Source organism: Petaurus breviceps, unplaced genomic scaffold (genome assembly GCF_028583685.1).
Source record: "Petaurus breviceps papuanus isolate PSGF00001 unplaced genomic scaffold, PetGlider_PUasm1.0 90879, whole genome shotgun sequence".
Taxonomy (NCBI): Eukaryota; Metazoa; Chordata; class Mammalia; order Diprotodontia; family Petauridae; genus Petaurus; species Petaurus breviceps.
Window position 1 is genome coordinate 11814012 of NW_027187368.1, and position 27443 is coordinate 11841454.

Consider the following 27443-nt stretch of genomic DNA (forward strand, 5'->3'; position numbering starts at 1 on the left):
AACCACTGAGTAAGACTACAGTTCTCTTCTGGGGAGGGGCAGCCCTCTATGCATTAACGTGACCCAGAAAATGTTCCTTTTCCTCCTCCCTCATCCCAACACATGTATCCTAAGCCTTGCCCATAAGTTCCACAGGCTCAGAATAAGGCTTCCAGCAGGTATAGTATTTCTTGACTCTGAAGCCCAGAACACCAAAGAGCAGAGAAGAGTTTCAGTAGAACTCTGAGTGGAGGCTGGGGACCAAAGTCTGAGAATCGGGAGATCTGGCTTCTCAGTCTTAGCTGTGCCTGGCACTGAACCATTGTGTAATTTGGACCAAATCACTTAACCACACTAGGCTTCAATTTCCTTACTTGAAAAATGGATATATTAGACTTAGATGGTCAGTTCTTGTGGTCCCTTCTAGCACTAACATTCTATGTTAATAATAACTCACATTTCTGTTTTTAAAGGTTTACAAAGCACTTTTCTATTCCCTGATGTAGGCAGTATAAGTATCATTAAGCTGCTTTGACAGGGGAAGAAACTCAGGTGTTGAGATAAGTGACTTGCCCAGGGTCACACAGCTAGTAAGTGTCAGGGCCAAGGTTTGAACCTTGGTCCTCTGGTGCCATATCTAGTACTTTCTACTATAACAAGATGCTTAAGGTTCTCTCCAACTCAGACATTCTAATAAAAATGACACTAATACCTCCAATTTGTATAGCAATATACAGTTTACAAAGCACTTGCTCCACAACAGCCCTAGGAGATGGGGAGTGCTAGTCTTGGGCTTCAGCTTAACCTCTCTCAGACTCGGTTTCCCTGTCTGTAAAATCATGAGTTTGGACCAAATTATCTCAAGGGTCTTTTCCTTTAATGTCCCTGGGGACAATAGGAAGAAAAGTAATTTGAAACCTCTAGGTAGAGGCGTTAGAAAAATAACCTTCCCATTGAGGGAGCTTTCTTTTCTTTAGAACGTTCTACTTTCAAAGTCGCCTACTGCCAAAATGCCTCAGCGTCCAGTTCTGGGTTAAGTGAAAGCAGGTCATCCTCTCCTAGGGCTGAGGAAAGGGATTGTATTTCTAGCGTCACTCGCCCTGACTTGGGCACCTCGTGAAATCCAGGGTTTCTATACTGGAAATAAATAAAGGAGGTGGAGGGAGGGCGGTGAGAACTGTGGATTCCTTCTGGCAGGAGATGAGCAGCCATGAGGGGGGAAAAGGAGGATGTGGACAATTTTCCCAGAAGAGACACAAGGAAACACTCCCATCTCCCGAGTCAACAAAACATGAGTTCTCAGAACTGGGAGGGGCCAAGGAGTCTAATACCTTCGTTTTGCAGTTGGGGAAACCGAGACCAGAAGATGAAGACAACAGAGGAAAGGGAAAAGAAGAAAGTGTGTGTGGGGGGTGAGGGGTGGGGTGTAGCGGGGATGGGGAGGAGGGGAAAAAAGGCAGTGGTGGGGGGTAGCGGCGATGGAGAGGAAGGGAGTGGAGGGGAGACGAAAGAAGGCAGTGGCGGGGTATAGCGGGGACGGGAGATGAGAGGAGTGGAGGGGAGGGGAAAGAAAAGAAAGCAAAGTACTGACTTGGAGTCAAAAGATTTAGAGTTCTGACTCCCCAATTGGCTACCTGTTTGATCTTGGACCCGTCCGTTTTCCGTTTTGTGAAATAAGGGGGTGGCTATCAGCTCATCTGAGGTCCCTTCCAAATCTAAATCCTGTCACCTTACAGTTTGTGGAGGCCAGTTAAGGGGCCTTCTCACCCGCATCCTTCAATGCCCTCTCCGGGAGGACGAGACTTTCCGGACACCACTGATTCTATGAAGGGCGGGCAGAAACGGACACATCTCCTCGATTGGGGGAGATGGTTCAGTCCCCGCCTTCCTGGGGCCGTTCCCTTTATCCCATTGGCCAGACCTCTAGAATTATGCTAAAATTGAGCCAAGTCCCCCGCCCCGAGCAGCTGCGACTCTCAGATTGGAGACTATTGTTTGCAGTGTTTTAACTCCAGGAAATTGACTAAAGGAGGCGGGGAAGAGTTTTACCCCGAGCTGGGCTGGGTTGCTGGGCTGTGGGCTGTGGGGGCCCGGGATGCCGAGAAGCGTGGCATCCCACTCGATCTGGGAGGCTGGCGAAGAGGAATGACGCCCACCCCTACCTGGCATCAGGGTGGCGGCTGCAGCAACTCAGGTGAGACAGGGAGAAATCATGCCCCAGAGCGGTCGGCAGAACTTTCCCCAGCTCTGGGGAGGCGCGGGCTGGTCTTTCAGCGTGCGGTGTGGCGGGCCCCAGCTCTCCAGGCAAAACGGGGTGGAGGAGAAACTGCGTCGTTACCCTTACCCTCTGATACCACCCCTTCAATGGACATATCAGAACTATAAACTTATTGATCATTCCCCTTCCCACCCTCCCACTACTCCCTGAGCGTGAGGGCTTAGTCCTGGATCAGCATGATCTTGGTTAGGTCGATCTAGTCACTCTGAGCCTTAGTTTCCCCGTATGTAAAACGAACTGGTTGAACCTGGTGATCTTGAAGATTCCTTCCAGGACTCATGTTCTATTCTTTGATCCTAAGAAACCTGACTTTGGAGGCAGAATACTTGGGGTTCCCAGTTCAACTATCCTACATATCTATCTGCTGGTAATATGGTCACTTGGTCAAGTCATTTAGTCTGAGACTCAGTTTCCTATTATTAGGGAAGTGAGGGGTTTAATAGATGATCTCCAAAGTTCCTTCCAACTCTAGATCCTTTGACATCCCTATTCTGGGTCTCAGTTAATACATCTGTAAAAGTAAAAGGGTTGAATTAGGTTGTCTCCAAGGACTCTTTCATCTCTAAAGTTATTTTTCCATGATTCTATTAACTTTTCTCCCTGAGGAAAACAAGGGTTCTTTCTCTTCCCTTCCCTCCCCTACATTCCCAGGGAAGGGATATTGAATTAGAGGTGGGACAGTTACCTGGGAGCCCTTCATGGGGAAGGGTAGGCTTCTAAATCCCTGAAGTGTTTCTTGGGGGTGGGTTTGTTGGGGCAAGGAAATATCTTTAGTAATTTACATGAATCCCACCCATGTATGAAGGTTTTTCCTGAAGCTTTCTGGATAGGAAGTGGAATTGTCTGTGGTGTGACTTTATATACCAGGCAAGCCCACCTTCCAATGAAGTTCCTCTGAGGAGGTCTCAGGGATCTGGATCTGTTTCTGAGGCTGGTGTCTTGGGGCCTGAGTTGCTGTGGTTACCCCAAGGGAGGTGGCACACTTGCCTGGGCCCTGGTTTGTGTGGGTCTCACTCACTAGGCAACCAAAGGCACACTGGCTGAGTCTCCGACAAGAAGCTGTGAGTTGACCTATCTCATGCTTTCCTATGAGCCCAAAATTATTTCTACCCTTTGCTGGGGGTCGTGTGTGTTTTGGGTGGGGGAGGGGTAGAGTTGACATAGGTTAGTGAAAGGTGGTGGGAGAAGACCACAGGGACTTGGTCCAGTTATAAGATGAGCTTGTTTGGCATATTTTTAGAGTCACACAACAGAGAGAGAGAAAAGGGGAAATGGGTATAATCTAATGATTGGTGTGGTGGTAGAAATCAAGTCTTCAGGGGAGACAAGTCATACAAAGAAGCACAGTGGAAAGAAAACTGGACTTGGGAATCAGGAGATATAGGTTCTAGGCCTGACACTTTGGGAAGCCTGAGGCCCAGAGAGCAAAAGTGACTTGCTCACCTGTACAATGGGATGTAGAATACATGATAGTCTTTAAGGTTCCTTCCAGTGCTAACATTCTAGAACCCCAAGGATTCCATCCTTATTTTTTCTTTTTTTGAAGAGACCTTGATTTCACAGGATCTTCTGAATAATTTCTACTTAGGCAGATAGACATCCTTTATGCAATTTATAGTCATCTTAGAGAATAACCTGGGACACTGAGAAGTTAATTTAGCCAGGTTCACACAGCTAGCAGGCATGTCAGAGGTAGGACTTGAACCTAGGTCTTGTAGACTGTGAGGTCAACTCTCTACTAAGCCACACTGCCTCTGAACTTCAGCCTTTTCTAAGCAGGGGATTTCATCAGCTCTCCAGGGTTGCTGACTGGAGTACCTCAGAAGATGCCAAGTTTTGAGAGTTTCCAGGGAGATCTGGAGAAGCTGGGAGCAGATGTGTGTCATCTTGCCTAGATGATACTTGGAAAATTGAAACATGCCATTTAAATTCCTATTTCTCCCACTTGGGGGAAGAAGTATTTTTAAAGCTTCTAGGTCCTGACGTTAGAAAAATAACTTTCCTGTTGGGGGAGCTTTCTTTTATTTAGAACATTCTACTTTCAGAAAGAACCAGGCCTAGAATCCAGATCTCGACTCTAATGAACTGTGTGATCTTGAAAAGACATTTAATTTGGGGGCTTCAGTTTTCTCATCTGTAAAATAGAGAGCAATTATCTTGATTTTTCTCTCTCTACTATGAGAATCCAATGAAAATGGATGTCAGCAAACTTTAATAAACTGTAAAGCATTGTCATTATACTAATCAGCTCTTATTATCGCTTCCTAAGTCCTTATGGGAGCATCAGTTTAGATCTGGAGGGACCTCAGAGGTTACCTAGGCTCCAGGGATAGAGAATCTGCAGCCTCAAAGCCACATGTGGCCCTCTAGGTCCTCAAGTATGGCCCTTTGACTGAATCCATTTCTCAGAACAAATATCCTTAATAAAAATATTTGTTCTGTAAACCTTGGACTCAGTCAAAAGGCCATATCCAAGAACCTAGAAGGCCACATTTGCCCTCTAGGATGCAGGATCCTCACCCCTGAATACAACCCCTTTATCTTATAGAGAAGGAAACTGAAACCCAGGGAGTTTTAAGTGATTTGCCCAAGATTCCCCAGCTTCAGAGGTAGGATTTGAACTCCCATCTTCTGACTCCACAGTAGAGTTCTTTCCATTCTATGATCCTGTTTCTTTTTTGATTGGCCCTAGCCTCTCTTTCTGATATAGTCTCCCTTTTACATCTCCAAAACACTTGGACTGACCTTGGACTGACCATGGGGTGCAATGTGATAAACAATCTCCCAGTACATAGCTAGGTATCATAGACCTGGGTTCTGGTCCTCCTTCAGGCACTAAACCCAACCATGTGACTTTGGTCCAATGATTTAACTTTATGAGTCTCAGTTTCCTGTTTGAGGAACATAATACTCCCGGCTCACCTCACAGGTGTGAGGATTGAGTGAAACAGGCTTTTTGATGATTAGAACTGAGAGGGACCTAAAGACCATCTAGGTTAAGCCCCTCATTTTACAGAAAATGTATGGGAAGTCTACAAAGGAGGGAATTCATTTAAGGGGATTAGTAGAAGAGTGATTGGACAGGTAAGGGACCCAATGCATACCACATAGAGACCAGAATGGCCTGGAGTATTTGACTCTAGCGTGAGGGCAGGCAATCTACAGTAAGTTTGCATTTATACCAAACATTTTTTTAGGTTCAAAAAGCATTTTTCTCACAATGACCCCATGAGGTAATTCTTGCAAGTGTTATTATTTCTAGTTTACAGATGAGGAAATGGAGGGTCGTAGAGGTTAAGTGATTTGTCAGTGGTCACATAGCTAGCGAATGTAAGAGCAGGGATTTGAATCCACATCTCTCTTGACTCCTTCCATTTCATTAGGCTGTACAGTGCTTGTGTTGGTTTGATGAGGAAGAAGGAGATGCTTAGTTAAAGTTATTTTAGCACTTAAAATTGTTTATTGAGATCTTTCATTCTTTTTTTTTTTGGAAGGCAATTGGGGTTAAGTGACTTGCCCAAGGTCACACAGCTAGTAAGTGTTAAGTGTCTGAGACTGGATTTGAACTCAGGTCCTCCTGACTCCAGGGCCAGTGCTCTGTTTACTGTGCCACCTAGCCACCTCAATATCTTTCCTTCTTACCTATTATTTAATCTCCCTTTCCAGCAAGCCACACCTTATAACAATGAATGAGTGAATGAGAGAAAGAGACAGATAGACGAAGAAACAGGGGGAAGGGGAGAGAGAGAGAGAGAGAGAGAGAGAGAGAGAGAGAGAGAGAGAGAGAGAGAGAGAATTCAGCAGAACTAATTGATATATCAACCAACTCTGACAGTATAGGTTACCAATTCTCAAACTTTTTGGCCTTAGGACCCCTTTTATACTCTTAAAATTTAGTGAGGAACTCTTCCCGCCTCAAAGAGCTTTCATATAGGTGGGTGATATCTATTGATATTTACTGCTAGAAATCTAGATGTCTTAGTATTATTATGGAAATAGTTTTGAACACATGGACTCACTAAAAAGGCCTCAGGAACTTTCCTGAACCATACTTTGAAATCCTTTGTTACTAGCAGGATTCACCACCCATAGTTACTCATCTTAGCAGAGGAGACACTTAGTTTTCTCATCTCTTCTACAGTGCCAACCTAGGTCATAATAATTATAAAGTGTTTCCTTTTTGTATATTTGTTGTTCCTTCCATTTGCATTGTGGTAATCAGTGTATATATTGCTTTTCTGCTCCTGCTTCCTTCATTGTGCATCTGTTCAGCAAAGTGAACCTGCTTCCAGTGCTTCACATGCAAAATTTCTTCCAGAGCAGTACTATTGCAATTAAGTGACTGGCTTTTAAATATATTGGCTTTTGGTCTGATAATTCTGGAAGCAAGAGAGTGTGATAAAATGATTGTAAAATGGATTTTTTCTGTTGAGGCATGGTTTAGACTTGATACCTTCTGAGGTCCCTTCCAACTCTGATATCCTATAAAGCTGTACATATCAGTAAGACCATTGATGACATAGAAGTCAGAGGAAGTGAGAAGTGGAAGGCATTTATTTATCTGCAAAATGAGCCAAGATTGGTCAATTGAGAAGAAAAAAAAAGACTTTCCAACTCTCCAGATCAGGTTCTTAAGACGTGCTGCCTTAGATTGGGTTTGAGAGGGGCTACGATGGGCATAAAGCAAGGCCACAGGGGAAATCCTACTTTTGTGAGAGGGAGGATAGTGAGGGAGGTGCAGTTAACTCTGATACTTTCAGGAGACCCTGGTTTATTCTTCTAGGCTCTTTATCACCCTTTCATTCTGTGAAACTTGGCCCAGCTGGCACCTTGGCACCATCACTGTTGCAGGAATCCTGCTTATTTAGAGGGACCAGTGCTCTTTTTCATAGTCATAAATGCTCTTAGAAATTCCCTATTAGGGAGCAGAGACTTTAAATTTGTGGGCGATGGGAAGCCCAACCTTGAAAGGGTTTTGAACAGAGGATGATAGTTATGCTTTAGGACAATGAACCTGGTGGCCTGTGCATGATAGACTGAAAAGGGAGGTAGAGAGTGCTTAAGAGTCTGTGTGAAGTAATAAAGGCCTGGACTAGGGTGGGGTCAATGGAGGAGACAATGTAGGCAAGAATTCCTGGACGAGTAGGTATATGCCTGACCTTCTGAATGTTATCTTACTCCAGGGTGAGTACCACGCTCCATCACAGGTGTCTTTGGCAACCTTGAGCCAAGGCAACCTTGAGCCAAACCTAAGGCTCTGTTGCCAAATTGGATGCCCTGGGCTCCCAGGGGCACAGCCTGATAGCATCTTTAACAATGTTGCTTAGTGCAGCCACCTGGACTCCTGCCAGAGACCAGCCCAATATTGGAAGATAAAAGAAACTATTCATCTCTACCCAGGACATGTGCAGAAGGAGGGGCTAGGGCATGGAACCAAATCAAGAATATAGCTGGCTGACAGGTCCCTTTGTGTCTCGCACCATTACCAATAGAGGGAATGAAGGACAAGGATGGCAGTTTCTCTGAGGCAAACTCACCCTCCATATGATTATGCAACCAGAATTAATATTGCTGTGTTATCACCTTTTCCCAGAATTTGGAAGAGACGATGATATATTTCACATCCTTGCTCCCCTGTGTGGGACCAGTGCTGTATCTCAGGGGATGTCACAGCTTAATGGACCCAACACTGGCCCCGAAGGCAGTGGGTGTAGGTCTGAATCCTTGGCTGCCACTGGCTTTCTAGGTAACCTTGGCAAACACTCAAAAGAATTCTTATCCACCTATTTCACAGATGAAAATCTCAATTTTCTCAGTAGGGACTGGATGAGTACCTGTTGGGGGTCCTATGGAAGGGATTTCTTCTGTTCAAGTGTGGTTTGGACTGGATTCCCTCTGAGGTCCTTTTCCAACTCTCAGATCCTATAGAACTTCAAAACCCAGTAAGACAGTCAAGGTCATGGAAGGCAAAGGATGTCCGAACTAGAAGAAAATTTAGTTCATTTGTAAAATGAACTAGTTAGACAGGATTATCCCTGAAAGAGAAAATAACTTCAGTAAAATCATTTGTTAAAATAAAGTACTGTCCAAATGCAAGGTCTTATGTAGAAGAAAAGATTAATTCAGCTCTGGCAAATCATTTTTGTTGTTGTTTGCCCTTTGTTCTCAAAGAGGACCATGACATCAGGGAGGTGATACCATGACTTGCAAGGGAATTGGATTTAAGTGAGGGAGGTGCAAAGTCACCAGCCTCACTTTCTTCTCTGGAGCCATCTGAGTCTAGTGTCAAGATATAGATCGGGATGGCTGGAGATGGCCCTGGACACGTGGGAGACCTGGGCCTTTTTAAACTAAGGTCTTTGACAAGTCTCAGTATGACTGAGGCAACATCCTCTCAGTGATTAATGCTGGGTAAGAAATGAGGTAGAAAAATGACTTTTTTTGGAGTGGCCAGGTAACACAGTGAGTAAGAGCACCGGCTCCAGTGTTGGGATGACCTGGGGATCAAATCTGGGCTCAGATACTTAGTACCACACCCAGAAATAACTGGCCATGTAACCTTGAGCAAGTTATTTAACCCCAATTGCTTAGGGGCGGCCAGGTGGCTCAGTGAGTAAGAGCACAAGCTCCAGTGTTGGGATGGCCTGGGGATCAAATCCGGGCTCAGATACTTAGCACCACACCCAGAAATAACTGGCCGTGTAACCTTGAGCAAGTTACTTAACCCCAATTGCTTTAAAAAGAAAAATGACTTTTTTTTTTCCCTAGTTAAAAAAAAATGAGAAATCTTAGTGAGCGTAGGAGTAAATAATTAAACAGATAAATAGACAAACAAATAAATAAATAAATAAATGCCATGTCTATATATGTCTGTACTTTCTTGGATAGAATGCAACAAGTTTGCATTTTATGCTAGAGATCTAGAAAGTGGGAGAGAGGGTAGGTTGAAGATGGAGCTGCATTGGTACTCATTAATGGCAGAAAGACTGGTTAAGAAAGGTGGGGGTAAGAACAATACCAATTTTGTAGGCTAGAGATCAAATCTTTGAACCTGCCTACAAGGGTATCTTAACTTATTTATCATCAAGGGATGATTTTTTTTTCTTTTTGGAGGGGGGAAGGTAGAGCAATTGGGGTTAAGTGACTTGCCCAAGGTCACATGGCTAGTTTTGGGTTTTTTTGGTGTCAAATGTCTGGGGCCAGATTTGAACTCAGGTTCTCCTGATTCCAGGGCCAGTGCTCTATTCACTGCACCATCTAGCTGCCCCGTCCAGGAATGATTTCTAAAGACAGAGGCTTGGAGACCAGACATCAGAGTCTATGTATGTTTTGGGTAGTAGAAGTAGTTTAGTTCATTTAGTTCCACAGTCATGAAAAACAATACCACAGGGTAATAAATTCATAGCCTCACAGCATCATAAATTTAGAACTAAAAGGGACTATGTTGTCCAACCCCATCATTTTACAGTTGGGCCTAGGGAGGATAAGTGACTTAACCACAGTCACACAGGTGTGGCATTTGACTCCACAGGCAATACTCTAATATAATTACCATTTATATAGCACTTGAATTCAAAACATTTTTCTCCACAAAAGTCTTGTGAGATAGGTCTTATAAGTAGCCTTTTCTCCATGTTACTAATAAGCAAACTTGAGTCTCAAAGAGGCTAGCTAACACACTCACCATGGGTCTCAGTGGTCATCACTGTCTGGGCATGGATTTGAATTCTTAACCTCAGCCTTACTGCATTCCCCACTAGACCATGCTACCTGGGGTGAGGGTGAGCTGACATCAGAAAGTAGCATCTGCTGAGGCTGTCTGTTCCCTACCCACACTTATTTCCTAGATGCAAACCTGGTGATAATGCTGAGACAAAGAGGAAGTGGGTTAGAGGCCTGGGGTGTGACACCATGCCAGAAAAGTTGCTGGACTCTTAGTATTTCAGCCAACCAAGGTAAATGAAATAGCTGGGCAAGAACATTGGCGAACTCATCTTGTAAAGCCAGTCGCCATTTCCCGACAGCTAAGCATCCTAACTGGTCCTGGCAGCCTCTGTGGAGAGGCAGCTGTCCCCTCAGGCCTAGCAGCCTCCCCCTACCCCCTCCAGACGCTTTCTGGTTCAGTCAGAGACTTTCAATGGCTGCTAGGGCTCCACAATTGTAATCCTTGTATCACTAATTGCAGAGCGCTGCTTTCTTTAATCACCCCCTCATGGAAATGTCAGGCTATGATATGCCCAGAACACAATAGCCCCAGCAGTGCCCAAGTCACTGGAGAGAATCTGAGGATCATTAGTGCCAGAGGAAACCCCACTGCTGGGCTGGGGAAGAGGCTGGGAAAGGACTCTGTTGGGTAATGATGGGCTTCCTCCTCCTCTGGCCTGGCTGTTTTGCAGCACACCTGTGTGGCTAGCAGAAACCAGACTCATCTGTTACATGGAATAAATAACCATTCCCCCAAATGACAATGACAGCGGTTTGCAGAACACCTGCCCCTCACACCAACCTTGTCACAGAGGTGCTGCAACTACTTGTTTATCTTTTTGATCCAGACTGGTGATTTTATCCATCTGGGGAGCTTGTGGTGTAGAAGCTCCCTCCACCAAGGCAGGGCAGAGCATTTGTAATTTAGAGTTTCAGAAGGTGGCCCAGAACACTGAGAGGTCATAGGACTTGCTCAGGGCCACACAGTCAGTGTGTCAGATGTGGAACTAAAGCTTTGGCTTTCCTGACTCCAAGGTGGGTTTGCTCTATATTATACCATATTGCTTTTCATCTAGGTAATAATGAGAAGATTAATAATAGCTAACATTTATATATTATTTACTGTTGTACTAGGCACTGAGCTAAGTGCTTTATAATCATTATGTTGCTTGATCTTTGCAATAACCCTGGAAAGTAGGTGCTATTATTATTCCTATTTTATAGATGAGGAAACAGAGGCAAACATAAGTTAAGTGACTTGCCAAAGGTCACACGGCTAGTGAGTTTCTAAGATTTTACTATTATTCCCATTTTCCTGATGACTCAGAGAATTGAGACTCAAGAAGGATCACACAACTAGTTAGGGTCAGAGGTGGACTTGAAGCAGGTTCTTGAATTCTGAGACCAGCTAGTAATCTTACCACTAGACCATTTGCTTACAGGGAGATAATGTGGGATTGTAGGACTCACAGATCAGAGTTAGGGCACCTGAGTTTTGAGTAAACTGAAAAGTTCTATGAAGTACAAACAGCTCATGATTCTGAAGCCCATTATTCTAGGCTCAGATTAGCTAAAATACCTGGATAATGTTTAGCTAGTAGGGGAGGAGCAGGGATGTGGGTCAACCGAGGGTAAGGAAGCTACAGGAAGATCAGTCCTTCCCTGGGCTTCAGAAGAGAACTATTTGGTCGTCATGAAGGGGTCATGAAAGTTCTGTCCTGTTCTTCCCAATTCCTATCCCTTACCGTCACCCCATCCCAGCCCTTGGACTAGCAAACTTCAGAGATCATGTCTATTCACTCCTGTATTTCCTCAGACGCTGGCTTGGGATCATGTCCATAGCAAATGAGCCTTCAGACAGTGCTGAATGGAATGTCCTCCCCAAAGTGAGGCTGGTGACTTTTCATGACCCTTCCTCACTTAAATCCAATTCACTTGCAATTCATGACGTCACCTCCTTGATGCCACGGTCCTATTCTAGAACAAAGGACAAACAGCATCAAAATCCCACTGCCTATAGGAAGCCTTTCCTAACTCCTCTCAATTCCAGTGCCTTCTGTTTAGTTATTTATCTTTTTTTTTTTTGGTCTTTATTAATTTGTTTACTTTTAGTTTACAAGATTCAGTCCCACAATTCCTTGAGTTTCAATTTTTCTTCCCATCCCCCTCCCATGGCGACATCCAATCAAGTATAGGATCTGCAAATACTTTCACATCAGACATTAGTCAGGTTATAAAGAAGGATTGTAATGGATGGAATGAATGATGGGAAAGAGGGAACAAAACCAAACAAGAAAAGGAAAGAGAGCAGATAGTTTGCTTCAATCTGCATTCAAACTCTGATCTTTCTAGTTCTTTCTCTGAGTATAGACATCTCTCTCCATCATGAGTCTTTTGGAGTTGACTTATAACCCTGCATTGCTGAGAAGAGTCCACTCTATCAAAGTTGGTCATCAGTTATTTATCTTGCTTCTAGCTTGCTTTGTATATATTTTTTTGCATTTTGTATCCCCCATTAGATTGTAAGCTACTCAAGGGCAGGGACTGTCTTTGCCCTCTTTTTATACCCCAGTGCTTATAAGAGACAGTGTCTTGCACAAAATAGTCACTTAGTAAATGTTTATTGAATTGACCTGACTGTGCATGAGGTGTTTCAGCAGGGTCTGAACAGCACCCACAGGCCCTGAGGTGCTAGCTGTGTAAAGCCTGGGCCTTCTGTCCTGAGGAGGTGGGGATGAAGGAACTGGTTAGATGGGGGACTAAGGAAGACAAGCAAGGAGAATGGAGGAAAAGACAATGGTGAGGCTGGATGGAGATGACTGGCAAAGGAAGCCAAAGCAGACTCCAAGGGGCTGGATCCCAAGTGCTTCAGCTGGCTAGGAGGAAGTGTGATTCAGTGGAAAGAGGCTCTGGAGTCAGAGGACTTGGGTTCAAATCCTACTTTGGCACTTACTGACTGTGACCTTGGGTAAATCACTTACCCTCCCTGGACCTCAGTTTCATTATTTGTAAAATGAAGGCTTAGGATGAGGTGGCTTCTGAAGTCCCTTCCAGCTCTAAATCTCTGGTACTTTGGCCTGTTGGAGGGGGACAAGGTGGGAGAGATGGGTGGGTGGGGGAAGAATTGGCAATGGGGGGGAGAAGACAATTCATACATGGATACAAATCTGGGATGCACAACTACTCATGATGCTGAACCCCATTATTCTGAGCTCAGCATAGCTAAAATACCTGGAAAATGTTTAACTGGTGGTGCAGAACAGGATTGTGTGTCAATGAGGGGCAAGGAAGCTGCAAAAATGTTCATCCTTTCTTCCTCCAGGCTTCAGAAAAGTACCTCTGTGGTCCCAATAGAGGAGTCAGGGAAGTTCTTTCCTTTTCTTCTCCATCCCCACTGCTACTCCCACCTCAGCCTAGCCCTTGGACTAGCAAAGCTTCAGAATGCTTTTAATTAAAAGACCATGGGAACTCTAAATTAAAGTTTTAAAGTGGAGCCCCTTTACAGCCATAGAATGGGTTGAGGTTGAGGAAGAATAGTGGAACTGTAGTTTTTGTTGTTGGGTAAGAAGTCAGGTCCTATGATTTCTTTTCTAAAATATATTTTTATTTATTTCATTAAATGTTTCCCAATTATGTGCAAATTTTTTTAACATTCATTTTAAAAAATTTTGAGTTCCAAATTCTTTCCTTCCTTCCTGCCCCGCCCCTACCCCTTTAGATGGCAAGCAATATGATATTAATTATATATGTGAAATCATGTTAAACATGTTTCCATATTAGCCATGTTGCAAAAGAAAACACACCCCCAAATCTCTCCAAAAAAATAAAGTAAAAAAGTATGCTTCAATACTGGTTGAATCTACATGGTAAAAAACAAAAGTATGCTTCAATCTACACTCAGAGTTTATCAGTTCTCTTTCTTGGAGTTAGACAGCACCAGAGTACTAAGTCTTTCACAGCTGATCATCCTTACAATGTTGTTGTTATTGTGTACGATATTCTAGTTCTCACTGCACTTTGTATTCGTTCATTTAAGTCTCCCCAGGTTTGTCTGAAATCCTGTTCATCATTTCTTATAACACAATAGGATTCTATCACAACAACTTGATAAGCCATTCCTCAATTGATTGACATCCCCTCAATCTTCAATTCTTTTCGACCACAAAAAGGGCTGCTATAAATATTTTTGTATAAATAGGGACTTATCATTTCAACCTTGTTGGGGACCTCTTGATATAGAAACTTCCTGGGGGCAATGGGCGACCCACCTAGAGAGGGAAAGTGACTTGTCTAAGGTCACAAGGTAGTTAAATAGCAGTCAGAATTTGAACCCAGCTAAAGACACTTCAGTGTCTTTCTACTACCATCACATTACCTTCCAGTTCTGCCTGCTAGGTGTACAGCCTTAAGCAGTCACTTCGTCTCTCTCTCCTATCTCTGTTTGATCATCTGGAAGATGAGGGGTTTGCACTAGACTGGTCTCCAAGGGCATCTCCAGCTCCAACATTCTGTGTTTTATGCTCTAACATTCTAATGTTCTAAGGTCCTTTTCAGATCTAATGGGCTAGAGCACTCCGATTCTTTTCCCAGCCGGTGAGACCCATAGCAGGTCTCTAAGGGGTTAAGATCTCTAAGTGATCTCTCTCACACACACACTCAGACACCCTTCTCGCTCTCTGACGAAAACTTGTAGGAAATCTGCCTGTGCGCTTCCTGCTTAGCTTGTGAAGAAAAGCAGGGGGAGGGGAAGGGGTTGAGGGGCAGAGATGTGGGTCTGTGAGGGCTCCTTTGCTTTGCTGACAAAACGACCTGGAAGTGTGCCAGGGAACCCGGGAGAGATGGAGGGAGGGAGGCAGAGCAAGTTAGAACAAAGAAAAGCTGAAGTCTCCTGAGACCCGGACCCGACTGGGAAGTCCTCAGGTCTGTCCTGGCCAGAAAGTGGTGAGCGCGGCATGGGGCGGGGGCATTGAGGGGTGCAGTCCTTTTGGCTGGTGCAATCAAAAGAACTCTGAAAAGATAGAGGGGAGAAGTGGAGCCAGTCTCTGAAGGAAGACAGTAAGTCAGGAAATATATAGCAATTGGGTGATCAATATGTGGAACCCTTCATCTCGGCTGGGCGTGCTGCCCCTCCTCCTCTCCTTCCTACCAGCGTATACACTAGTGGTGGGAGTTGCTGAGCTCCTGGGAGGAATGGGAAGACTAGGAATTTCTAGGGGTTACATCAGCATCCAGAGAGTAGGCAGTTCGGCTAATGGGGATGCAGCCAGGCGGGCCGTAGTCATGAGACATCAGTGTCCCGGCTGGGAGGGTAGACCAGTGGGATTGGGCCAGGATGAAATGTTTGTGATTCAGGAGAAGTTAACTCATGGCAGAGCCATAGCTGAACTCAGCAGATGAGCTCTGGCTTCAGTGTGTTCCCTCTGACCCAAGGGGCAGAGGCTGGAGTAAGTCTGGCTCAGCCCCTCAGTCAATTAGAAGGGCCATGGCTTGAGACCTCTTGAGATTAAGTCCTGGGTTTCCATTCTGAGTCTGCTTTGGCCCCATTGGTTTCTTGTGGTTTGAGCCTTCTGAACCCAAGGGAGAGGAGAAGTGGGCAGAGCCATTTCTTCCCTTCTCAAGTGAAACAGCTTTGACTTAACTGAGCCAGAGCAGGGCCGATGGTAGGGGTTGGAGGGGTTGGGGTAGGAGGGAGCTACCTTTTCCAGGGTTCTTGTATCCTTTGCCTAGTAACCTGGCTACCCCCACCCTCACCCTGACTGAAAACCAGATATCTCATGGTCTTCCCCCTCCTATGTCACTGCATGCTCTACCAGAGTGATCTTTCCCCAGTTGTGACACAGTTTTCTTTGGGTGTGGTGGAAAGTTATGTACATAGGGGATTTCTTCTGTAGAGTTCCACAGTACCTTAGGGTTGGTGAGCTGAATGAGGTTGGGCATAGTGGTATTAGGACTCAGGGTTTACCGAGTTCTTAGCTTCTATTGCTATATGGGAAGCTCGTGGGATTGGGGAAAATGTCCAGCATTTCTTGGGTGCTCATTTGGTCTTATAAAAACATTGAGTCTTGCAGTGAATAGAGTATGGCCCTTGAGTGTGGTATCTCTTGTGTAGAGATGACTGTGTGTTTGTTATAGGGAAGTAAATGACTTGTAAGAGTATTTATTGTTGGATAAATAGGTGACATCTCTACTCTGTGTCCTCAGAGAATCAAAATGATTCAGGTACCAGTCAATGTGGTTGAAGATTTGCTAATTAAGAAGTCAAGAGTCCTGGTCCAGGCTTCACCACTTACTATGTGACTTGGACAGTCACTTTAATTCTCTGAGTCTCACTTTCCCCATCTATCAAATGGGTCCAATAATCCTTTTCCAGGGAGGATTTAGAGCTAGATCAACCTTAAAGATCATATAATTCAACCCCCTCATTTTATAGATGAGGAAATGGTAGCCCAGGGGGATAAAAGAACCTGTTAAAGGTCACACAGCTTCTAAGGGCCAGACCCCAGCTTTGAACCTTGGATTGATTGGCTTCCACAAAGGTTTCAAGGATCAGATGAGATAATAGATGTGAAATTTCTCTGAAAATAATTGATTCTTTATATCAAAAAGTATATAGGATTATTAAACTCTAAGGGGAAGTAGGGAGCACAGGGCCATGAAAGAGAGCATTTTTCCCCTCCATGGGACATCTGAGCAGCTGTACATTACAGATAGCTAGAGGAGATGAGGCTAGCCCAGATAGGTAATAAAAGCCCTATAACGTCACCATGATAATATGCCAGGGTCGTATATGTCCATGGTGCCAAGGGTCTTGGTTGATGAGGTACCAACGAACATGTAAAGGGCAGGCCACACCAGTGTCTTGGGGCAGATGAGAGACCTGGGGACTTGTAGGACTCTGTAAATGACAGGGTGACCACAGATGACTGATGCTCTACTCCCCGTAGTCAAAGTGAGATTTCTGCCCAGGGTGACTCATCCCAAGTGACAGGAGGTTCCCCTTTTTACACTCCTGGGGCCTTGTGATTGGTTGGATGGTAACTGAGAAACCACACTGAAAAAAAAACAAAACAACCAAAAACCTCACTCTCTAGCTGGCCCCCTGGGGCCCCTCCATTTAACTTTTTTTTTTTTTCCATGGGGAGAAAAGTACACACCTAAGTCTTTGCAGAGTGAATGCTTCTGTCAGTCACATCCATGCCAAGATGCTGGATCAATCTGATGCTCTAGGCACAGGGGTGAGGAACCTGTGGCCTCAAGGCCACATGTGGCCTTCTAGGTCCTTGGGTATGGCCTTTTGACTGAGTCCAAGTTTTACAGAACAAATCCTTTTATTAAGGGGCATCCAATTCAGTCAAAGGGATGAACTTGAGGACCTAGAGGACCATGTGTGGGCTCTAGGCCATAGGTCCCCTACCCTTGCTATAGATCTTCTCAGATAGAACATTTGAATTCATTCAGACTTTTGGGCACTTGGAGGCTGGGCCCATGACTATAGGAGTTGAGAAAGGTCAGTACGCAACTATTTCTGGAGAGAAAGGGGTCTCCAGGGAGCTGCAGAGCCTGAGAAGCTAGTGTGTGACTTGGGCTACAGGCAGGCTGCCTCTTAAGGGGGCTGGGAGGAAAGCCAGGCCAACTGTCAGCAAGCATTTATAAGCCAGACTGTGCTAAATACTGCAATACCAGGAAAGGCCAAATGACAGAGACCTGCTGAGCTCCAGTATTCACAGGAGGTGCCCTGGAAGGAGAACTGGGTTTGGAACCAGAGGACCTGGGTCTGAATCCTGTCTCTGATACTTACTACTTATAGACAAATTATTTATACCTTTTGGGCCTCAGTTTCTTCCTCTATAAAACAAGGAAGCAGTGACCTTTGAGATGCCTTCAAGTTCTGAATCTAAGGTCTTAGCTCTCCACCCTGGCTGCAGACTTAACCCTTTCTTCCCCGGATACAGTATCTCTCAAGGTCCTTCTCTTCCCTCAGCTCATTTTACTCTTTAATATCTTAGAGATTCCCTCATTAGAAGCAGAACCTAATCTTTCAAAGGATACATCTGGAGGCATTGTGGAAGAGTGAGAGAATACTGGGCTGGGAGTCAGAAAAATGGGGTCCATGCCCCCAAAACCCTCGCTCTGAGACTGACTCAGCATGCAAAAGTAGAAGAATCACCTCACTTTCGGAGGATTTTTCCCTTTCTACAAAGTAAAGGAGTCAGACTAGATTAGCAGTTCTCAAACTTTTTGGTCTCAGGATCCCTTTATTCTCTTAAAGATCATTGAGGCCCTTCCCCAAAGAGGTTTTGCTTGTATGGTTATATCTATCAATAGATAGATTGAAATTAGAAATTAAATTAGAAATTAAAGCATATTATTGTTATGAAAATAAATTTGACCTTGAGGACCCTCTGAAAGGGTCTTGGAGACTTTCAGGGTTCCTCCTGTACCCTTTAAGAATCACGGCACTAGCTGGTCTCCAAGCTTCCTCCTGTTTCCAGTGCTCTTGGACTGGGATGGGGGAATTAAGCAGTCTGATCTCTGGAGCAGAAGTTCTATCAGTTAGGATTGCTGCCTGGAGCTCTCCAACACAGCCTTCCACTGAGGCTGAAAGCGATGGAATGAAAGCCATTTGGCCACTGAATACTCCCGACTGATGTCATGGCCTGTCACAGTAGAGTCTATGTCTTCAGCTGCTCCCTGATCAAAGCTTGTAAGCTGCCTCCTATGGCCATTTTCAGCCCGGCCCCAGGAGGAAAGAGCTAATGCCAGCGAGAACTTACCTGGCAGGAAGAAGGCCCAGGAAAGTGGGAGGCCTTGTATTTACTCCCCTTTATCATTCTCTGTCTTGCTCTCAACTCACCTTTTTTCTCTCTTTTTCTCTTGTTTATTTTATTTGGGGAGTTTTAAAAAGGACCATGCTGTAGAGGAAAGAGCCTGGGAGTTTGGAAGAGCTAGGACTTAGAAGTGGGGTACCTGTGGCTTCAAGGCCACATGTGGCCCTTTAGGTCCTCGAGTACAGCCCTTTGCCTGAATCCAAACTTCCCAGAACAAATCTCCTTAATAAAAGGATTTATTCTATAAAACTTGGACTTAGTCAAAAGGCGGCACCTGGGGGCCTAGAAAACCACATTTTGGCCTCAAGGTTGCAGGGTGCCCCATCCCTGAAGTCTTGGTTCTAATACCAGATTTGCCATTTTGGAACCATGTGTGGATGGATGCTCCCCTGCTCTAGGCCTCAGTTTTCCTGCCTGTAAAATGAGGGGTTTGAACACATTAGAGTTTCTTAAACTTCTAATTCCATGAATTGGTACAAATCCATGGTGTCCTTGGGATTAGTGTAGTGGAAAAATATTTGGATGTGGAGTCAAGAACACCTGAGGTTCCACTTGCACCTCAGACACTAACTCCCTAAGTCACTTAACCTCTCAGCCTCAGTTTTCTCATCTGCAAAATGGAGATAATCATAACACCTACCTCTGGATTGTGGTGAAGATCAAATGAGATTATGTAAAATGCTCTGCAAACCTTAAAGTGCTACATAAGTGTTACCTATTATTATGATTATGACAAATTTGTATGGGTACACAAGACTTTTTGCTCTCAAAAATCCTTAATTCTTAAAATCACTGAATTAAAAAAAATGATTACTTTGACTCCCCTTGCCCTACCATGCCCACCCATGACCTTCATCTCAATAGCTCCCAGTCTCTTAAGATGCTTCAAGTCACTCACCTAGGACTGTGAAATGTGGGAGAGAGAATTTAAACACTTTGCTATCCAAGGTATAGTTTGGATTGGGAAATACCCCATGAGGAGATTCTGAAGGCCCCTTCCAGGCTTGATGTTTGATACGCCTACATCCTTGGAACTCTTCTAGTACGACATTTTATAATTCCACCTCTTAGATAGTGGAAAAGCACAGCTCAAAAGACCATGTCCTCTCTAAGGCCTTTCTTTGTGCCCTCAACTAGAGTTCTCTCACTCTTGAAATCACTTTTGGTTTTGGTCCAGACCTGTGATTTTCATTGAGGTGGGGAACTCCTTCTACCAGTGTAGACTAGCCAGTCTTTTTGCAATTTATAGTTTTAAAGAATTGCTTAGGACACAGAGAGATTAAGTGATTTGCTCAGGGTAACACGATCAGTCTATGTCTAAGGTAAATCTTGAACCCAGGTCATCATTACTCCTAGGCCAACTCTGTCCACTATTCCCAGATGTCTCCCATTTCTACTTTGCATTTACTTCTCTGCATATGTCATATTTCCTGCAGAAGGATGGAAGCTTTTTGAGGGAGAGAGCATATTGAATGTTTCTCCAGCTCCTACTGCCTTGTATATGGGCAGGTACCCAGTACATTTAATAGATATTTGTTGAACTGAATTGAGATAATTGAATTCTATAAATTTATTTCTTATTTGGATAAACAGAGACTGCCTTTTGTTTGCCCAAGATTTACCTTACTCGTTATTTTTGGGTGGTATAATGGTTAGAGAGTTGGCCTTGGAGCCAGAAAGACCTGGGTTCAAATTCCACCTCTGACACATACCAGTTTTGTGACTCTGGGCAAATCATTTAATCTCTTGGTGCTCTAGGCAGCTCTCTAAGATATAAGCTGCAGAAAAAAGTGCCAGCCTTATTTGGAAGAAGGAGTTTCCTTACTTGAGAGTTCCCTGTGCCAGGAAAATCATAGCTCCTGTACTTGTCCCTAGGCTATCCCTGTCCAAATCTCATATCTCTTGTGTCTCAAGATTTAATGAAAAGTTCTTCACTTAAAATATTATTTTTCTGTTAGGTAGTTAGGGGTTTTGCTTTCTTTACTTTAAGGAGGAGGTTCTGCCAGTGACTACTCTGTAGGTGAAGGCATCTGCCACCCAGTTGCCATTGTTTCATCTCCCTAGGAATGATGTTTAACCATAGGATTCCTTAAGAGATTCTCGAATGCTATGGGCTTGGAATCAGAACAACTTGAGTTTAGATACTTCCTCTGAGACTAGCTAGCTGTGTGACCCCGGGCAAATTACTTAATGTCTCTGAGCCTGTTGGGGATATTATTATCTGTAGTACCTTCCTCAGTGAGGTGTTGGCAGAAGTATACTGATACATACTTAACAACCAGCTCTCCAAAAAAAGTTGTATGTGCAATACAATTTTAAATTTCATTTGCATTATTAACATTTTCTCTATCACTCTCTTAAATATAAACGTTTTACAAAACAATAAGTCAGACCTAATTTGTAGATTTGCTAATTTCCAAGGTATAAATGTTCACACTAAAAATTTAACAATTAGCTTTTGAGAGTCAATACAAACTGTTTCTAGAACAACCCTGGGTCATAGAGGCTTCAAATGAAACAGCATATGTAAAGCACTAATAATCTTTGAAGCAGAGTAAAAAAAATAAGTTATTTTTATTAGGTAATAAATATTTTCATATATTGAATTTCTCTTGAAGTGAGTTATCCTTGTAGGCATTAACATTTCTCTTTCATTATGTCTCCCCTGAAGGAAGGGTGCTGAGAAGAAAACTCATGTGACCCCTCCCAAGCCGAGAGTGACAGTGTTGAAATGAAGAGTGACCTCCCCTGCCCACCCTAACCTTTCAGGGCCTCCTTTATCACTGTACCAAACATGACCAGTTCAGTGCCATTAGCTTCCTCACCTGAAAGGTAAAGCCTCTTGGCTCTTTCACTAAATGGCCTTGTAACCCATAGGCAAGTCACTTCTTTCTGGCTTTCAGTTTCCTTCTCTTTAAAATGAGGGAATTAGAAGCACTAATATCTTAGGTCTCCTCTACTTCTAGGGATCTATAGCCATTCAGCAAGAGTATCTTATTGTATGCTGAGGGATTGCCTCTTTATTATTTTTATTTCTGGAGGAGGAAACTGAGGCCCAGCGTGGTCGGGTGGTTTGGTCATAATCCTGGACTTGGGATAAGAAGACCTCTGTTCGTGTCTTGGCTCTAATACCATAGACTTATAAGTCAGGGAAAGACCTCTTTCTCAGACTCAGTTTCCTCATCTGTAAAATGGGAATAATAATACTTATGCTGCCTATTACACAGGGCCATTGTAAGGGAAACATTTTGTAGACCTTAAAGCACTCTGATAATGTACATTACTGTTATTCCAGATGATGGAAATGAACTGGAGGATTTAGAGAGCCAAGGAAATTCTACTTCTTCTCTTTATGGGTCACTTCAGCAAGACCATCAGCAGGACATGGCTGAGGATGGATTTTGCAGAGCCAGCAGGGATTTCCTAGAACTGCAGAGAACTGAGTGCCCTAGTAAAGGCTTCCCACAGCATGTGCACAAGCGTCAGTTCAGCTCTGACCACAGTATCAGCCCCACAAGTCTGGGAGAGGCTCAGGGTGAATCTGAAGGGTCTCATTATGGCCAAGAGGAGGACAGACTCTCAGGCCAATCTGACATCAGCCTGTACCCCACCAAAGCCCCCACTGGGCATAATCGAAGACCAGGTTCTGCAGGATCGGTAGACAGCATGCCCAAGAGCATTGGTCGGTTTGAAGACAGGTTGGAGTACTCCACCTATGCCCCTACCGGGCATTACCCAAGACCAAGTTCTGCAGGATCAGTAGACAGCATGCCTGAGAGTGTTGGTCAGTTTGGTGACAGCTCAGAGTACCCCTCAGAATCAGAGGCAGCTTCGTCTTTGGGTGATAGCCACCCAAGAATTACCCCAACTGAATCCTTCCAGAGCCGCTTCCTAAGCCCTTTGTCCTCAGAGGGACTGCAGTATACCCCAAGTACTGATGGCAAAGTAAACTCTGATGCTTCTTATGAAAAGAAACCTGGCAGCCTCATGGGAGTTGTCAACCAGACAGGGTCTGCAACCTCTCAGAACTTGTCAGACTCTAAAGCCCAGATGCCCCACAGTCCTAGCTATAAGGTTGGGAGGGAGGAGTCCAATTCTCCTTTTCAATGGGAAGGAAATCAGCCCTTGGACCAAATTCAAAAGTCCAAGAAGGCATCCAGTGCAGTGCTTCGTTCCCAATTCAGTGGTTCCTTCTGCCCCTTCAGTCCCCCCAAAAGTAGCACCCCAAAGAGGCTGAACCAATCCAGGGCTTCCAAGAAAGGGGTCGGCGTGCCTGCCCACTCCTCTGAAATCTCCAAGTATGGCAGGGGGCAACTGAACTACCCATTGCCTGATTTCTCCAAGGTGGAGCCCAAAGTACGGTTTCCTAAAGATGAAGAGAGCTATCGCCCTCCCAAAGGAAAGAAGCACTCCAGGCAGTTCCAAGGCTCCACTAGACCTCTGATCTACAAGTCCCCTGCTGAGATTGTTCGGGAGGTGCTGCTCAGCATTGGGGACAACTCCCCTCAGAAAGCCTGTCTTCCTTCCTACACTGTGACCAAAGTGCCCAAGGAATTCCAGACACCTCAGCAGGCGACAGAGCTGGTGCAGCAGCTTCAGGTAAACGCTCACGGCTCCCTGGTCACTGAGGGGGCAGCTGCATTGGCAGAGGATGCTCAGGCTCCCCATGCTTGCCTGCCCCTGCCGTGAGGGGCTGAGGCTGGGTGGGAGGCATCTCTCAGGTCCCTTCCATCTCTACTCTTCCATGACTCTAACACGAATACAAACATAAATTGGATGTGTGCATGCCACTTAATGACCATGGCTTGAAACAGTCAACATTCTGGTGGCTTCGGGTCCATTCACAGACACTTGGGTATGTGTTCATTTAGTTCCCATGGGACCTGTTTTACAACCACTAAACAAATGAAATCAACAGAAGGAAAAACAAATGGTGAAGAATGATTAAAGCATTATTTCTTAATTGAGAGGGATAGAAAGCTGACTTTTGTGTCAGAAAGGCCTGGGTTCAGGTAGTCTCTGACTCACATTGTTTTTGTGTGACCGTGGGCAGGTCACTTAATCTCTCAATGCCCCAGTCAGCAATCTGAGACTGTAAATTGCAGAGTGGAAGCCAGTTTCTATGGGTAGGAGCTCCTTACTGGTAACTCTTTTTGGGCAAATGAAATCACAGTAAAATTTAAAGAATTGGGAAATGGCCAGAGTCCATTAGCATGGCCTTGGTCTGCTATCTATTGTATAATTACTTGGTGAGTATCATGCTAAGGTGATGTAAGAGACAGGATCCTGTCATGTGGCTGTTCCGTTTGGTGTCCAGGCTAATAGATGTCCAACTGTGCTGCCTTTCCCTGCAGGAGGACTACCACAAACTGCTCACCAAATATGCAGAGGCTGAGAACACCATTGACCAGCTGCGGCTTGGAGCCAAGGTACCGAACTGAGATCATTAGAATTGTGTCTGCAAGTGACCGTGGCTGATCCAAACAGAGGTAGCATCCTTGGTTCTTCAGAGAGAAAAGGGACTGCCCAGTAAATCAGTCCAAGTCTGCTCTCAGAAGTAGTATTATTAGGGGCGGCTAGGTGGCGCAGTGAGTAAAAAGTGTCCCTGGAGTCAGGAGGACCCGTGTTCGGTTCTGGCCTCAGACACTTAACACCCACACAAAAAAACAACTAGCCGTGTAACCTTGGGCAAGTTACTTAACCCCAATAGCCCTCCAAAAGTAAAAAAAAAAAAAGAAAGAAATGGTATTATTGCTCCTCTAAATCTGAGCTGGAAGTGTGATCTAATGGTGGCCGCTATTTCTATAGCACCTTAAGGCCTTCAAAGTGCTTTACAAATATGTCATTAATCCTCACAGTAACCCTGGTACTATTATTTCCCCCATTTTACAGGTGAGAAAACTGAGGCAGATAGCAGTTAAGCTGTCTAAAGATGGATTTGAACTCAGGTCTTCCCGACTTCTGGTTTAGTACTCTATCCACTGAACTACGCAACTGCCTACTAGACAGAACACTGAATTAATGATCCAGGAAGACTGGGTTCTCATCCCAGCTTTGCCACAAACTCAGCCACTTTGTTTCTCTGAATGTAAATGGGAATAATAATATCTACCCACCCCTCTCTCACATAGGGTTGTCCTGAGAATGCCGTGAGATGAAACAACAGTGAAAGTGCTTTAGGAATTATGAATTAAAAATGAATAAGGCTAGTTTATATTTGTAGGGCTTTTTTTTTTTTTGCAAAGGAGAAATAACCTAGATTTTTTGGCTGCATGCCTCTTTGTACACTTTCTTTTTTTTCCTTTTTTTTTTTGGAGGGTAATTGGGGTTAAGTGACTTGCCCAAAGTCACACAGCTAGTAAGTGTTTCAAGCATCTGAGGTCGGATTTGAACTCAGATCCTCCTGACTCCAGGGCTGGTGCTCTATTCACTTTGCCACCTAGCCGCCCCCTCTTTGTGCACTTTCTACAGAACATCAGGCTCTCATGTCACTCAGTTGGGCTGGAGAATGAGCATGTAAGAACTGGAGTTGTCAGAGAAGCTGGTTCAAATCAGACTCAGTTGCTTTGGGACCTGTGTGACCCTGGGCAAGTCATGTAACTTCCTTGGCCTTGTTTTAATCATCTATAAAGCGAGGGTCCCTTCTGCTTGAAATCCTGTCATTCTCTGTGGGCTTGCCTGGCAGGCTGATCATGTCCCCACAGAAATGTCCCCCCACCCCCACATCTCCTTCTCAAAGTTCAGGTTTGAATTTTGCATTTCACTGCTTCCTCTTTCTGGGTTTTACTTCACTGCGGCTGAGGAACTAAGGCTAGAGCAGAGGAAACTGCGCTCTGTTGTAACCTCTCACAGCTTCCTGCCTTTATCCCCTCAGCTACTCTCTCTAATTTGGGGCTGCAGACATAGGCAGGAGCTGGGGTCTGCTGATATTTCCAGACCACATGCTCTGTCTGTTGAGTAGCAAAGTTGAGGCTTCTCCCTTACCCACCTACCCTAAGGTGACGCATTGCTTGAATCCAAACAGGAGCGCCTGTCTTTCTTCTTCTCCCAGGTTTTTCCCACTTGTTCCATTTTGGTTCTAAAGCATCTGACTCTTTGAAATGTTATGTGAATAAGGGTGAGGCAAGATAAGACCAAGGAAGATTGCTACAAAAGGATGCCAGAGACCTGGGTTCTTGTTCCACCCTTTACAGATAACTTGGGCCAGTTGCTTAAAACTTCAGGTCTCTGTTTCTTCATCGGAGGATCATAGGAGACTATCTTCATCCTGTCTAATGAAGATAAGCTGTCCTGCCTATTTTGAGGATCAGAATGTGTGGGAAAGTACCTTGTAAACTTGGAGGTTTGTAAGTAGAAAGCATGGCGTAAATTGAGGGACCAGAGGATCTTGGGATACATTGTTTGCAACTTCCTGACTCAGTGTTCCATTAGGGAAAGAGGCCTAAAAACTCCCTGAAACTGAGATGAATTGTTTAGTAGTCCTGATAATAAGACCAAGAGGAACTCCCTTGCATTTCTCTCCAGTTCTGGCCATTCTCCTCTCAATCATGTCAAGTATCACTGAAAATCAACGTTCTCCAAGCCGTCTTTCCTCTTGTTTCTCCATCTCTCTATCATTCTGGCTCTACATGCCCTCCTTGTCTTGTCCTATACATGGGGAATCTAAGTCAACAAGAAGGACCCAAGTAGAAGGAAAAAGTGGAAACAACTGTAGGAATAATTTATATGCATATAGTGCTTCAGGATCTGCAAACAGGCTTGAGACATGTCAATGACAATGAGATAGGGAGCATGAAACACTGGGGTGATATTTCCTTATGTTTGAAAAACTGCACAGAATGAAGGAGTAGGGAGTCTATAATGGTATGATAATACTTTTAGCTATCAGAATTAATTTTTGGATGTGTGGTCCTGTAATCTCTGACACAGGCACATCTGAGAGCATAGGGAATGACCCAGAAGGCCTAAGCAAAGATCCCATGGTCCACTATGAACCTTCCCATCATCAAGCTCTTTTATCTGTGTTGTATCTGAAGGCCTCCCATCACTTGCAGTACAGTCTGCTGCATGAGAATCTCCAGAGACATATTTAATAGAAAAACAAGGTTAGGCACACAGAGAAGGCCCATCCAAGTAACTCCGGAAGTGTACCTTTTTCTTTTTCAAACCACACAAAGGTTTCATTTTGCTCTCTTTATGATAATATAATTAGCTCTGCAGTACAAGGGCCTGTTTCGAAAAACCAGCCCAGCAGTCTGGACTAGCTTTGGTCTTATAAGCAAGCTAAGAATGGGTAAGAGGCAGGGTGTAGTGACTCAGTAAGTGCAGCTACTAGGGAGATTGAACTGCTGTAGGACCTTTCAAGCTCAAGAGTTTTCAGCGGCATTGGACTAAGCCAATCCAGTGTCTGTACTGGATTGAACCCCAAGGAGCAAGGGTCACCAAGTGTCCTAAAGAGAGACAAGCCAGCCCAAATTGGAAAAGAAGCATGTCAAAGCTCCTGTGGTTCATCAGAATGGCTTTGAGCTGATAAGTAGCCCCTGTGATGGGGGGAGAGGAGAGGGAGAGACAGAGACAAAGAGAAGAAGAGGAGTAAGGAGGAGGAGGAAGAAGAGAAGGAGGAGGAGGAAGAGAAGAAGGAGAAGAATGATAAG

At 44.5% G+C, this 27443-nt stretch overlaps 1 protein-coding gene across 1 annotated transcript in view; it reads left to right on the forward strand.

The window, feature by feature from the left end:
- Window positions 1-1963: 1963 nt before the first annotated feature.
- Window positions 1964-27443, forward strand: part of AKNA (AT-hook transcription factor) — a 67501-nt gene continuing 42021 nt past the window's right edge. Inside the window, exons 1-3 of the mRNA XM_069073847.1 lie at window positions 1964-2173; window positions 22085-23388; window positions 24144-24218. Of these exons, the coding sequence (XP_068929948.1) occupies window positions 2125-2173; window positions 22085-23388; window positions 24144-24218 (1428 nt within the window). The 5' untranslated portion in view covers window positions 1964-2124. The remainder of the gene's footprint in view (window positions 2174-22084; window positions 23389-24143; window positions 24219-27443) is intronic.